The sequence below is a fragment of the Callionymus lyra genome, chromosome 17 (assembly GCF_982586985.1).
Source record: "Callionymus lyra chromosome 17, fCalLyr1.hap1.1, whole genome shotgun sequence".
In the NCBI taxonomy this organism is placed as follows: domain Eukaryota; kingdom Metazoa; phylum Chordata; class Actinopteri; order Syngnathiformes; family Callionymidae; genus Callionymus; species Callionymus lyra.
The window spans coordinates 14,974,515-14,990,294 of record NC_141834.1 but is presented as its reverse complement, the minus strand read 5'-3'; the positions used below and the strand labels follow the sequence as shown (position 1 = coordinate 14,990,294).

Here is a 15,780-nt window from a genome sequence, read left to right as displayed (position 1 = left end):
TCGAGGGAGGTTAATTCTACTCGTTTTCTAACATGGTGTGTGTGGGATTAGTGTCTATCCCAGCTAGTTAGGGTAAGAGGTGGGAGACACATCGAACAGGTCAGGGAGGAAATCAGAGTGTCACTCATACAACCACAGAGAGATCATTGACGCAGAAACTACCAGAATTCACTAAAGAAACTGAACCTTCTTGCCAACCACTCGAGGACCTCTTTCCACCGGTGCTGACCACTGCGGACTGAATCGTCGTCGAAACAATGAAGCAGAAACAAGTCTCTTGAAAAAGATGTTTAGTTTTATTGTTGCAAAAACACGGCAACATCTCAGTAGGGCTGAGCAAAGACGAAAAATCTTCCACCATGATTTACAATTTTTATCCTTTTTTTTTCCATAAGAACCGACAACAGATTCAGTCAAAGGTTGAAACTGTTAGTTTTCTTTACAGTAAGAGTAACGGGCACGAGGTGAACAGAAATCAAGATTGTGTGTTTTTTTTTGTCGTCCCTCTGCTTGAGGTGCCGACGCTACTTTTTATTTGGTTTGCCGTCCGAGGCCAACAAAAAAAACACTCTTTTTTTGGTCGCTTCTGGATACTATCTTCACCAGCACACATGACTACGGAAGCTGAAAAGGGCCAGTGAAAAAGAATCCACAATTAAATGTTTAATAAATCGATAAAATCGCCCGGAATCATAAATTAACAAAACCGATGACGGGTCGTCAGAACTGGATCAGGTGATAAATATTCAGATTGTCTCGCCGCCGCCTCTTTGGGTCCGACATTTAAAACCGTCACATCTACGACCCCCTTTAAAGACCCCCCCCCCCTTACTTCAAAAGTGCGTTTGATGATGAAAGTGTGGAGTGAGGGTAGTGAACGAGAGGATGAAGGTCAGGGTCGTCAGAAGCGCCGCGACGGACGCTTTAAAAACGCTACTAAAGTGCTGCTGATGCTGAGAGTTTTCACCTGAGACGTAGAGAAAAGTCTAAAGCTGTGACACCGGAGTGTGGAAATGAGACCACCAGAGCCTCCTACTGGACGTAGGATGTAAACACACCAACGTGCCAAAAGTGAATTATTATTATTATTATTATTGTTATTGAAAAAATACTCTACGATAAATTACGTGTTTAAATAATAAAACTCAGGCACTCGCGGGACCGTCGGCTCCTCCGGCGTCCTGCTGCCGTCGACCCGCAGCAGGGAAGTGTTTTAGGAGCAACTCTCTGGTCTCTCTTTAGGAATCAGGTCCAAGGAAAAGATCCACGGAGGTCCAGGACTCGCTCACTCACTGGTTGTCTTCAGAACCGAAGGGGTGTCGTCCAGAAATGTCCTGCAGGGAAATATTTACTCTCATTATTTATATTTTGTAAACATTTTTAATCAAGTCAGAAATGTCAATATTACGTTTAAAAAATAGATATTTAATTGACAAAAAGATGGATTACATGAGCCAATATATACATTTAGTCATTTTTATTTATTTTCTATTTTTCTGCCACACAAAGAGAAGATACTAAACATCATTAAACAAGTAAAAAACATTTTAAAATATGAATAAAAAAATTAATAAATACAAATAAATGACAAAAGACCTATTTTTTCCAATATCACAATTTAATAAAACAATGTATTTCTGTCTATTTTGAGTGACATTTTGAATTATAAACATAAGTAGAAAGTAAAATAGTTAATTTACTATTAAAAAATATATATACATTTGTACTTTTGTTTCGCTATGAACTCATGAGTTGCTTAAATACATTAGAAAACCTATTTTAATATATTATTTATTTTCCACAAACTTCTGTCATGTCGTATTTTAGTCATCGACGACTATTATGGTCTAGTTTAAGTGGTTTAGACAGTTTATTTTTATTTATTCTATGTTTATGATCTGACTTTAATGTGGGAAGAATAAAAGTTTAACAGTACAATCACATTATATTAAGACAAACAGTACATGTATTAAAATAATAGACATAAAACATAATATGATAAGAATAATAAAAATAATATAAAATCAATCGTAATAATAATCATCATCAATTTACACAGATGGTCATAATGTTTTGGCTCCTCGTCCCATACTTACTGTTAAATATTGAGGAAGTACTGGCTCACCTGATGGGGTGCGGGGTCGGCCAGCTGGGCTGGACCGGCGTCGGGGCGGCGGAGTTGGGGCTCATCAACATGGCGCCGTAGATGTTCGCCGCCACCACCAGCATGCAGAGCACGATGGGGCCGATGATCGCCCCCTCCAGGCCGAGGTAGTAAGCTCCGCCCGCCACCGCCAGGCCCGTCAGGTAGGGGTGCCCCCCCCTGACCCGCGAACACATGGTCAGACAACGACTGGGAAAAATCTGTAGGTGGCGCTAGATAATGACCACCGTCCTTCTTCATTGAGGCAGAATCCTCAAGAGAACCAGACTCACCCGGAGATGTCGGAGTAGATGGCCGTGTCTACGAAGTACGTCGGGAGGAGGTGGCAGACCAGCAGCATCACGGCCTTGACCCCTTCACCCTGAGCCAGCCACAGGTCGCAGATCGCCGGCACCGCGGCCCAGTACGTCCCCAGGAACGGCACCGCGCCCAGGATCGCCGCCAGAGCTGCAGAGAAGATCCTGGTTTACATGAACTGATGGAAGGTTTTGGTGCAAACCTGAAGTAGATCAGTACCGATATACGCCATCGTACCGATATACGATCTTACCGATACAAGATCTTACCGATACAAGATCTTACCAATATACGATCTTACCGATACAAGATCTTACCGATACAAGATCTTACCGATACAAGATCTTACCGATACAAGATCTTACCGATACAAGATCTTACCGATACAAGATCTTACCGATATAAGATCTTACCGATACAAGATCTTACCGATATAAGATCTTACCGACATACGATGATACTGATATAAGATCTTACTGACATACAATCTTACTGATATAAGATCTTACTGATATACGATCTTACTGATATACGATCTTACTGATATAAGATCTTACTGATATACGATCTTACTGATATACGATCTTACTGATATACGATCTTACTGACATACGATGTTACTGATATAAGATCTTACTGACATACGATCTTACTGATATACGATCTTACTGATATACGATCTTACTGATATAAGATCTTACTAACATACGATATTACTGATATAAGATCTTACTGACATACAATCTTACTGATATAAGATCTTCCTGACATACGATCTTACTGATATAAGATCTTACTGACATACAATCTTACTGATATAAGATCTTACTGATATAAGATCTTACTGATATACGATGATACTGATATACGATCTTACTGACATACGATCTTACTGATATACGATGATACTGATATACGATCTTGCTGATACGGGGCCACATTTGACCGTTTGCTTCTTTATCGGACTCACCAGACGGGATGAAGACGATGTTGATGCCGAAGATGGTGTGCGTGAGCCACGTGTAGAGTCCGTAGAAGCCGGCCATCTTCAGCGAGGCGTCGAACACTCCTCTGAGGGAGAACACATGAGACCAGGTCTTCATACGAAAGAAGGCGTGTCAGTAAAAACCTGATGGCCTCTTCCACCGATTGGCTGATGATGTTGGAGGAGGGGCCCGGCTGAGAGAGGGGGGTCAGGCTCAGGAACCACTTGACCGGCTTGTAATATTCCCCGCTGGAGCTGAGCAGGTAGAAGAGGGTCGTGAGGAAGATCACCTGAGGACGAGCAAAGGTTGAGGCTTCGCTCCCTAAACCTGCGTTCCTGGGGTTCCTACCAGGCTGAGGACAAAGTTGAGGAGAGCGGTCCCGCTGTGGAACAAGACCGTCAGGAGCGTGGTCGTCGTGGAGATGAGGAGCCCCACGTTACGACTCATCACCACCCAGAGAGACTCCAGGATCTACAGCAAGAAACAAATATTTCTAAAATTCCATGATGAACCTGAGTTTAGTTGGAGACGGCAGTTGCGTTTATTTCCATAATGGCTGAAGCAGGTTGTTTGAATCTTCAGGTAAATAAAAAAAGTAAAAAAGAAGCAGACAATAGCTCTGCAGGAGTTTTCATGTAATGGAAGCTACACTTTTCTGACACTAGGGGGAGCCAGTAACAAAAGAACTCAATCTCAGATGACCTGAAAATAAATGTGAGTAAAAGGAGTGTTTTTCAGTTTGTTTTCCAAATATTTGAATAATAAAATTATTTAAAAAATGAAATGAAGATATTTTAATTCCAACGATTGGAAAAAGAAAAGAATAAATTCCATATTTGTATTCATTTATAGCCTTTTAAATTCAATATTAAATGTTTATTTCATGAATCAACTTTTGAAGTTAAAAGGCTACAAATTGAACAATATTGAAAATGATCAAAAATCAAAATGATAAAAAAAATGTATATAATTATTTGGAAAATATTCAAATGTTGTAATTCAATTATTGAAGTAAAACATAAATTCAACCATTTTTAATACAGAAATTATTAAAAAAAAATAAAAAAATTCAACGTTTCAATATAAAAATTAATTAATTAAATTATTTAAAACAAATAATTGAATGTTTAAAAGACATTTATATAAAATAGAAATAAAGTTTCAACATTTGAAATGTTAAATTCATCTATTCCTATAACACTGATAAACTTGGATATTCAAGTCTTCATTGCAATTACACTTTTCTGACACTGGGTGGAGCCAAAAACACATTTTCTTAATCTTACGTATGCTGCTTTAAACTGGTGAAAACTTCCAACGACTTCTACTCCTTATCTAAAATTCCAAGAGTTCTACTCACCGACCAGAGCGTCTCGATGTTCTCCTGCAGGAAAGACGCCACGTCCTGCCAGTCCAGGATGTCCACCAACCAGCTGTTCTGTCTCTGGAAAACCTTCTGGCCGCGGTTGCGTCCGGTGTGAGTCACGTTCTGGAGAAAAAAAAGTCGAACCCGTGAGCCTCAAAACGAGGAGACGCCGAGCGTCGTCGGCTACCTTGACAAACCAGGAGTGGTAGAGTCGGTCCCACAGCTCCAGCACCTGCTTCTCGATCACGGTGGTGTTGTTGACCTTGTCTCCCAACATCTTGTGCAGCTGTGGACGACACGAAACCATCAGTTTTGACAACACATCGCGTCTAGGCGTCACCTCCTACTTTCTGCGTGATCCACTCCCTGCCGTGTTGGTAGACGTTGTTGGCGGCCGAGTTCAGAGCCTTCTGGACCACACGGGTCTCCGGGAGCAAACTGAGGAACAACGAGTTGAAACCTCGACTCGAGAAGGAGTTCCAGGACTTGCTTACTTGGCCCACTCCGGGTGGTTGGAGACGGTCTCGTTGATGAGGTTCCCGGTGACGTCGATGATGTGAGCGCTCTCGTGATGCACCTGAAGCGCAAGGCGGGTTACAGGAGATCAGAACCAGAACCGGAGGTGGTAGAGACGTACCATGGCGGTGAGCAGCAGAGCCATGAGCAGAGTCCCCGTGACCAGCAGGAAGATGATGAAGATGCTGATGATCTTGTCCAGAGATCGCTCCAGCCACACCACCATCTACGAGGAGCAGCGGGTGAGTGTGGAGAACATGACGAAGACCAGGAGGATAAAACTTTATAAACAGAAGCAGGATGAGCAGGTTTCAAGACAAGCTAGTACATGTACTGTGACGTCACAAGGTCAGTTGAAGGTCACGGTCCTGAATGTCATCAGAGATAAAGTCAAAAACTTTAATATCAACAGAATCATCACGAAAAAAAATATATATTTTAGTCATTCCGGTAGAAAAACCAAGTGAAGTTTTGTTTGCATTTATTATATCCTAAGAACTATGATCAAGAGCCTCAAGATAATATTAATAAATTACTGAAGGTGGATCACATAGTAAGTAAGTAAGTAAGTAAGTAATATTTATTTATATAGCGCTTTTCGAGACCAACATAGTAAAGTATGTTGCACTTAAATGTGGTTAAAGGGAAAATAAGTATCGTATTTTGAATAATTAATTAAAAAGAAATGGATTTTACAAGGAAATTATAATTTGATTTGACTCTAATAATGCAAATGAATAAACAAAGCGTATAAGATAACCCTATATTCAAATAATCATTTATTTTATGAGGGTCTATACATTTGTGTAGATTCAAATTTCAGTTCAATAAATTTACATTTAGTCAGAAATCAATGACTTTCATTAACTAGTTTAATTTTTTTTTTTTTTTTTTTGAGAAAAAAAAACTGATTTATAAGAGATATTTTAATGAATAACAATTATTCGAGTTAAATATAAATGAATTAAATAAATAAATTCTTGACTCAATTATTTTTTTATGCATTTTTTTACAGACAAATGAAAGACAAATCATCAAAAATATCCCTGAGGTTAAAAAATAGTTCAACATGAAGAAAAGCTCATAAAAAATGAATTAAAAAGGAAAAATATTTCCTAAATGAATACAGATTATTTGGTAAAATATTATGAGTGAAGAGTAAAAGATTTTACAAGTATTCATTCAAAGACTAATGAAAGAGAAAATCATAAAAATAACCCTGAGGTACCTAAACATTTTAAAGAAGAAGTTTTTAACGTGGAAAAGTAAGAAAATAATAATTCTTAATTAAAAGTCTTTGTTTGAAATGTCATTTTAAATCAGTTAAATAATAAATATAGATATAAAGGTCTGAGCCACGACAGAAGCTTCAGTCAACATGCAGCAAAACTTCAGCGAAGCTTCAAAAGCACGAATCGTCAGCAGCTTCTAAACCACAGCGAAGCAGCAGGAGATGAGAATCAAAGCATAAAAGTGGTCGCGCTGCCGTCACTGTCGTCTGCTCAGGTGAGTCTTTACCTGCTTGTTAAGCCAATGCCAGAGCTTGGAGGAGGACAGAGAGACACGAGGAACATCGTTATTGGAAACATCTCAGTTTGGACAAGAACCAGTGCAGGTGAGTGACGGTAGAGATGGAGATTCATGAAGCAGTGTCATTATTGTCCACTAGATGGCGTCTCTGCACTATTTTCCTTACTTTTCTAATGAAACATCATTTTTAAACTGATGGCGCCCCCTACTGACCTCTAAACAATATGACACTGCTTCATGAAGCTTCATCAACGCATCACTAAGTGACGTTCGCAGGCAGGAGGTCAAGCAACTGTGATAACTTTGAATTAAAGTGAATTAAATTGTTGTTTAACCAAACACACAGTGACCTGGACTCGACAAGATGCCATCAAACCACATTTTCTCAGGAGTTTCTCACGACTCGCATCAAAGACTTGATAATAAATCAAATGGTTCGGTGAGGTTTCATGAAACAGAGGATGAGGTTTATCAAAAATAAAATGATAATTTGGGGTTAGGTGTGTATAATTAGATTATTACCTTTAATTTTACTTAGTATTTTGTGTTGTTACATTTTCAAATCAAGAAAGATAATAATAATAATAATAACACATCACCTCTAAAATAATACTTACAGAACACAACAGAAACAAAAAAATAAACAATTAAAAGAGTGAAAAATTTAAACTTAAATATAATTTAAAAGCATTTTTTTTTAACATTTATTCTTTTTAAGATTTTAAAAACATTGTTTGTGCATTGTTTCCAGTTTCTCCTGAAAGTACAAAAGTAAGTAAGTAAGTAATATTTGTAGAGCACTAGAAGAGATTTAAGAAATGTGAGTTCTTCTACTAGAGCGGCTCAGAATTCTGGCTGCAGAGTTTTGTATGAACTGCTGTTAATAGTATAAACAAGGACACAAACGCATGGATTATAAAGTATTTAAACATAATCAGAAAATCAAATATATACAATTATTAAGCATTAAGAAAAAGTTAAATCAATAAATATTATTATTATTATTACATATATATATATATATATATATATACTGTATACAGTATGTTTTATATTAATTTCATACTTATGTTGAACTTTTCATTTTTTTGGACAAGAAACATTTTTTATTTGTATGAAAACTTAATAAATGTTATCATTTAATATATAATATATTATGTATAATATTATATTGGATGTAATTAATATAATCATTTATATAATAATGTGAGTCAAGAAAATTTTGATCCATTTGTGATTGTAATAGTGAGTGAAGAGAGAAAATAAAACATGCTGGTGAGAGTGAGTTCTGGTCGTGTGTGTCGGGTCAGAACACTTCACCTTGGTGTCGACCCGCAGCAGGAACTGGGTCAGACCCTGGATGGGTCCCGGCAGCAGAGCCTCCTCCCGCTGTCGTCCGAACGCCTCCACCACCGACCACCAGGAGGCGAGGGTGCGCTCGGCGAAGCTCTTCAGCCCGAAGTGGACCACCAGCTTCTTCAGCACCCACACTGGAAGGAACCACGGCCGGGTCAACGCGACCCGTCTCAGAATCCCAGTGTGTTTGGTACCTGCGACGGGGATGGGGAGCAGCTGCAGGATCCAGAAGTTGAGCCAGATCTGGACCAGGACGATGGCCCAGACCAGCAGGATGAAGTAGATGTCGCTGGCTCTCTGGCCACCTCTCTTCCTCTGGAAGAGTCCGGCCGGCGCCGGGCGAGGCGGGAACCCGGGGGTGTGAGGAGGGGCTCGACCCAGAGTCTCCACGCCGTCTCCACGGAGACCAGGATCCAAGAGAAAATCCTCGTCAATTCACCGGGATCAGTGTGAGACCAAGGAGTCCGGACTCACCGGGAGCAGACGTCTCTCCGTCCTTCACCTGCAGGTTGCTGCAGGAGATGGCCATGTAGAAGGTGTTGGCGGCGAAGGACAGAACCTGACCCGACAGCTCGCCTGCACATGACGCTCATGTTAGAGACGATAAAATATACACACACTTCAATATTACAATATTGTTTTTCAACGATACCGTGTGGATATGAAACAGAACTGTATCGATTATTTTTTACATAAATAAACATATTTAATTCTTTCTTTTTGCTTTTAAATTCTTCTTAATTATTTTATTGTTTTTACAAGTTTTTTAAATAAAATACATTTATTGAATTTCAATTAACACAAATATTCACAGCGTTTGTTTATTATGGTGTTGCAATTAAATGTTCAGCCAACAGATTTCTAGATTTCTCAGATTTCAGTCGTTACTTTCTACAAAGCTAAATTATCAAATTTTGTCAGCTCCTCGGGATGACTGAGGATGAGAGGATACAGTGGACTACAGCAGCTTTTATGCTAAAGGAAAAATAAAATCCCTTCAAGCGAAATCTTGGCGATGACTAAGGACGAGAGGATACAGTCGATTCCAGCAGATTTTTAAGTTGAAAGAACCATGATATACCATCAAGCGAGATCCCAGCTATGACTGAGGATGAGAGGATACAGTGGACTACAGCAGCTTTTAAGCTAAAGGAACAATAAAATCCCTTCAAGCGAAATCTTGGCGATGACTAAGGACGAGAGGATACAGTGGACTACAGCAGCTTTTAAGCTAAAGGAACAATAAAATCCCTTCAAGCGAAATCTTGGCGATGACTAAGGACAAGAGGATACAGTCGATTCCAGCAGATTTTTAAGTTGAAGGAACAATGATATACCATCAAGCGAGATGCCAGCTATGACTGAGGATGGGAGGATACAGTGAACTACAGCAGCTTTTAAGCTAAAAGGAACAATAAAATCCCTTCAAGCGAAATCCTGGCGATGACTAAGGACGAGAGGATACAGTCAATTCCAGCAGATTTTTAAATTGAAGGAACAATGATATACCATCAAGCGAGATCCCAGCGATGACTGAGGACAAGAGGATACAGTGGACTCCAGCAGCTTTTAAGCTTATTGGAACAATTAAATCACGTCGAGCGAGATCCCAGCTATGACTGAGGATGAGAGGATATAGTCAACTCCAGCAGCTTTTAAGCTAAAGAAAAAACAAAATCCCATCAAGCGAGATCCCGGTGTTTACTGAGGACAAGAGAATACAGTGGACTCCAGCAGCTTTTAAGCTAATGGAACAATCAAATCCCGTCGAGCGAGATCCTGGCGATGACTGAGGACGAGAGGATACAGTCGACTCCAGCAGCTTTTAAAGCTGATGTTTGGACATATTTTGATTTCAAAACAAATGAAAGCAGTTACGACTTCGTCAAGAGTCATGTGGTCTGTAAATTCTACAACACCAGAGTACTGGACAATACTACACATATATCCTTGTTACTACAGTATCACTATATATATTGATCGTTTTCCCTGTATCGTGATATTTACCGTACCACCAGATTCTTGCCACTAAAAAGATATGACAAGCTACTGTTCAAGTCCTCTTCTCTAAAGAAGTCCCAGCTCACCTGTGCCCGGGGTCGGGGGCTTCTCTTGGGAGCCGACCACGAGGAGAACCACCACCAGCAGGAACAAAGGAACCCTCCACGAGCCCGTCAGAGACACTAGTGAAGGAAAGAAGGTTCGATCAGAGTCACATGGCACAGTAAAAACATTGATCTAAAACAAAAGTTTTCCGTATGATGGTAAGAACTTGCTAGAGTGGGTGATGAGTTCTATGAGAGGGTTGAGACTAACAGAGAGTGATGAAGTCAAGTGTAGAAAATAAGTCGAAAAGTGATTTTTTTTTTTCGATGCTAGTTTCACATTTTTATAAAGTAATGTTACGTTTATTAAGTCCTACCACACCAGCTAAAAAAACACATGGACTTCACATTGGTCAGTTGACACAAATTAGAAATAAGATCTTGTCATTTCAATAGATAAACCAGTATATATTATTAGTAAATATTTATTTTTAATACTAAAGCTGCCAAAAGAAGATTCATAATAATTCACCGTTGTAATTTTTCACATGTAAATTAGAATATATTTTTACTAGCTTAATAATGTCCGATTCAAATCAAGCACAGATTTCAGAAACATCAATATAAAATGTATAATTAATATTATTATATTTTACATTTAAAATACCATTGATTACAAATCATACAAAGCTATTACTTGATGCACATTTATCACAATTTTTAAAAAATGTATATTAATCATCTTGAATGTTAATTATAGTTATAAAAGGATGAACAAGTTAGCTGTAAGGTGTTTTTTCTGCTACGGAAGAGCTCATGGCTACGTAAAGTGCCATTTTTTTCATAAACTGTCTCATGAAGGAAGAGGAAAAACCTCAAAATAAAGAGATAAAAGTGTGTCAAACTCCTGCAAAAATCAACCTTAATAAACAATCACCTATAAAGTTACTTTTCAGTCTATACTCTTGTTTTGTTTGCGCTTCATATTACGTACCAGACGGTCAACATGTTGCTTCACATAAGCCGATCTTAAACAAACATTTACGCTGCCTGTGATCTGTTTGCAGGAACGACTTAAATCACGTCGGAGAGACCCTGAGGTTTGAGGAAAACCCTGGACTCACCGAGGAAGAAGAGCAGCACGGACCAGACGGGCAGAGCCAGGACTCGCAGGTATCCCTCGGTGTGAGAGTTCCACTTGAAGCAAACCATCAGCAGGTAACCCACGACCAGGGTCAGCACCTGAAGGATCAGACATGAATAATCGAATGACGAAGTAAGCTGAATCCTATTGTTAGAAAATTGTGATTTTAAATCAATAAATAGTGATGACATGATGTAAAAAGAAAGTTTTTATTAATATCATGAAGCTAGTATTATGACACAGAAAACTTTGAATTCAATAGGATTTTTAACATGTATATACACAATTTTAATTAAAAAAAAAAAGCCATTAAATAGATTACCATTTAATTTTACAGAAAAATCACTTTTTATGATTCTTAAAAATGTTTTTGTATGAAGATAAATTCACATAGAATAGAAAAAACATTTAATAAAAGTTACATTTTGGTTTAAATGTATGATTAAAATTGTGATTACAACAGAAACATATTGTAAATAAATTAATAAATATTTTTTTTTTTATTATTTAGGGGGAAAAAATACACTTTGTCCCCCTGATTTGGTCTGAACCACAGCAAACGTGGCGCTGCCATGAACCCACACACCGTAACGCGACACTCAATCTCTCTACAATGTCTCGGTTGTTCCAACCCAAAGCTCAAAGATCATCTATTCAAAGATCATCTATTCATAGATCGACGGCACCAGGCGTCTCTCGGAGAGAAGATCTTTCATTCCATTTCTATCTGGTGTTCGCCAGAGGCTAGAGGTTTCAAACACGCTCGATCAGATGAAAACCTGTTGAAACTTGAACTCTGAGGTTTTCTTTTCTCTCCACTGAGAAGAAAACTTGTCATATTTCATGGATGCAGGTCGACTCAAGCTTGATTTTGGGTTTGAAAATGTGTTTTTTTTGGTCATTTTATGTGGCCACGTGTGAGGATATCGCGACACGCTGAGATATGTGTTCAAGCTAGCTAGCTAGAAAACATCTCGTAGCTTGTCAGAGACTATAAAGTCTTCAATTTCCCTGGAAACTAGGGAAAAAAAAGTGTTACGAGGACGAGTCTTTGTGTAGAATCTTGAATAAAATGTCTGATTTGTGATTCCACTGATTCGACGGAAGAGCTAGCCAACATTCATTAGCTTTACATTAGCGTAAGCTTTAATATTTACATTCACACAGCATGTTAGCGTTGCTCTGATTACAAATATAAACATATTTGCTCACAAAAAACTGTACTTTTATTAGATTTATCAAAGATCAACAAGAATCAAAGACATTTCAAGATGTTAACGTGGCTCACGAGAGTCAGACATTTTGAATTTAGTATCTGTTAAAAATTTCAGTGAGTTTTTTTTCAACTTTATTAAATTAACATTTGCTGAGATTCTTCAACATGCTTCTCCTAAAATAAAACTTCTAAAGCTTTTTTTTTTTTTTTTACCTCCTGTTGTGACACCAACTGTCGCTTGTTGCAATTATTATTAATTATGTTTCCCCGGCAGAAGAATTCTCGTGTATTTGACTGTAAATAAAGATATGACTTATCTTTGACTGCTCATTCAAGAAACTATCCCTGGTCCCCATGATGAGGAGTTTGCCCTCAACAAAAATACATATTTTCAAGTGTACTATGAGTGTACGTATGTCATACTAGAACTAAAGATGTATACTTTAAGTCTAGAGTTATTGTACACCAAAATTAAATACTATTCGCAACCCTCCGCAAAAAGTATATTCAAGTTTTCTATGAGTCATTTGGCACTAAATACTTAAACAAGTATACTTGAAGTTTACATTTAAAGTTGTATACATAAAGGTTACTTTTCACATCCCTCTGCAAAAAGTATATTCAAGTTTACTACGAGTTATTGTACACTAAAATTAAATAAGTATACGTATAAGTTTACGTTTAGCCAAATTATATATATATACAAGTAATAAATAATGTGTAATAGTAATAATAAATACTAAGTTTAACAATATGAAGTATACTCAAGTGTACCATGAGTACACTTATGCTATACTAAATTCTAAGTAGTACACTTGAAGTTTAGCTTTTCCATCATTTAGTAAAAAAATATATATTCAAGTGTACTATAATTATACCTATTTCATACAAAATCAAAGAAGTGCTTTTGCCGGTTTGCAACCCTACTCTGAGTTTACATAAAACTAGAAGTACTTCCTCTCTCTTTGCGCTTGATGGATCTACTGACTCCTTCAAGAAACATCTTAAGACGTTTTTATTTGTTCAGGCTTTTCCTTGATTTTCTGGAACTCCTGTTGTGTTATCAGTGTTATCTTGACCTTTAAAATGTATACTTTATTGAATATTGTTTTGATTGTTTAAGCGCTTTGTGACCCTGGTCTGGAAAAGCACTATATAAATACAAATTACTTACTTACTTACTTACATAGTAGATTTGGTAGTCTAGATAAAAGTATATTTTCAGTTAACTTCTGTAAACCAAAGACAGTATATAACTAGTACACTGGAAGTATAGTGACGATTATTCTTATAAGTATACTTGTGTAAAACTAAAATAATCCAATCTAGTCCCAAGAAGTATCACATTATTATACATTTAATACACTACAAGTACATATACCTCAGTAAACTTGCTATACTTTCTATATATACTGATGTACTGACTGCTTGTCATCCATGAGAGGCTCAGTGTAGAGCCAAGTCTTTGTTGTGGTCCAGACTCACCCAGGCTGCGTGGAAGGAGTCCAGGAGGCTCCCGATCCCCCCGCAGACGTGCCCCAGGATCACCTGCATCCCCGTGACGCTCCAGGACAGGTAGAGCAGGTACAGAACCGGAGCTCCGGTCCCGAGCACCAGCAGCAGCGTCAGCCTCCGCAGCACGACTCTGCCCATGGCCTCCACCCCGTGGTCCAGGCACCACAGCGGGACCAGCAGGGTGCCCACCACGATGGGGGTCCCGGTGTCCTGCAGGCCCGCGAGCCAGGCGCGGCCCAGGCGGGCCAGGGAGTTCTTGAAGGGGTGCAGGAAGGTGCCGCACAGGGCGGCCCACAGCAGGGGGCGCAGGAAGGCCTCCAGGATGAAGTAGACCAGCACCGCGGCGCCGCAGCAGCTCGCCACGAACATCATGGCGCCGGTGTTGTAGAAGGCCTGCTTGATGTTCTTGTCGAACTTCAGCGACGACGGCTGGCTCAGCAGCTGGCTCATCATGCCCACCGCCGGCTGGAAGCTCTCGGAGAAGGACACGGAGTGAGGCCGCTCGGCGCGAGGAGTCGGAGTCTCCGCGGCGAGCCTCGGCTCCCGTCGCTCCTCGTCAGCCATGGTTCTGCGGTCGACTGCTTCTGTCTGGCTGCTGCTGCTGCTGCTGGATGACAGATCCCGGCACCACGTGACGAAGGAACACAAATGACGTTTCATTTTCAGGAGCCGCCATGGCTCATGGGTAATGTAGTGTTGGGATGGATGTTGTGAACGACGTTGGAACTTAAAAAGTGAAGTGAATAGTTGAGGAATGACTTTCTCTTTAATAGGTCAACATTTTCTCTAGTCTGATAAAATGCCTTTTAAGACTTTAAAGGATTAAAGACTTTTAAAATATATTATTGTATATATATTATCGCCATTGGAATTTGCTAAATAAAATATAGATTTGCTAAATAAAATATAGATTTTTAGTTATTATTTTCTATTTATTTTACAAGCTATGAAATAAAAATATATATGAATAAAATAATAATAACTATGTAAAGATCGTGATTTATTCCCAGATTTATTCAAAATACTTTTTTTTAATACTTTTATAATTGCAACGTGTTGATTCAAGTGTTTTAAATAGAACTTAAACCTCTATTGTATCATCAGTGTCTGTTTGTACAAAACTCTCTTTTCATTCAAATATTTACAGTAGAAAAGTTTTAAGTCTTAAGCCCCGCCCACTGAAAACACATTTTTCTGGAGATGAAATCTCCTTAACCATAACCACATTGGTCGTTGATATCAATCCCCGAAGTCTCTACCTCCAAGGGACTCATTGTATAAACAAAGCGGGCGTAATTACAGCTGGCTGGAGGAGTGATGCCATCATTACATCATAATGGATTCCGCTCTCGTAACCTCTCGTTTGCCAAGATTTCAGACAAACGTTATAAAGTAATAACTTCAAAACAAAAACAATCGTAAAAATGGTATTTATTGAATGTAATATATCAACAGTAAGAATAATCAATAAATATTAGTTGTAAAGAAAGAGTTTCTTTAAGTGTCATCCATACCAAGAGCCAAGGTCTACAGCAGGCAAGTTCCAACACTTTTTTCAATGGAAGAAATTCTCACTCATTTTAATTTTCTTCTTCATGTGTGCTATCAAGTTCTGAAACGCACCTTCCCTCTGCTGTCCAGTTTA

General features: G+C 38.7%; 1 protein-coding gene across 2 annotated transcripts; it reads right to left on the bottom strand.

Moving 5' to 3' along the window:
- Window positions 1-275: 275 nt before the first annotated feature.
- Window positions 276-14,708, bottom strand: tmem245 (transmembrane protein 245). Of its 2 annotated transcripts, XM_087813159.1 has the most exons (18): window positions 14,106-14,708; window positions 11,385-11,502; window positions 10,303-10,398; window positions 8,690-8,791; window positions 8,410-8,610; window positions 8,180-8,349; window positions 6,848-6,871; window positions 5,451-5,555; window positions 5,308-5,390; window positions 5,161-5,251; window positions 5,001-5,099; window positions 4,808-4,936; window positions 3,796-3,918; window positions 3,591-3,736; window positions 3,432-3,532; window positions 2,437-2,611; window positions 2,126-2,323; window positions 276-1,334 (listed from the first exon to the last, which is right to left on the bottom strand). In XM_087813159.1, the coding sequence occupies exons 1-18, from the start codon at window positions 14,697-14,699 to the stop codon at window positions 1,286-1,288; spliced, it is 2,604 nt and encodes an 867-aa protein (XP_087669285.1). In that variant the 5' UTR covers window positions 14,700-14,708; the 3' UTR covers window positions 276-1,285. The 2 variants fall into 2 exon arrangements, with proteins under 2 accessions (XP_087669285.1, XP_087669286.1); XM_087813160.1 differs by lacking the exon at window positions 6,848-6,871.
- Window positions 14,709-15,780: the final 1,072 nt, after the last annotated feature.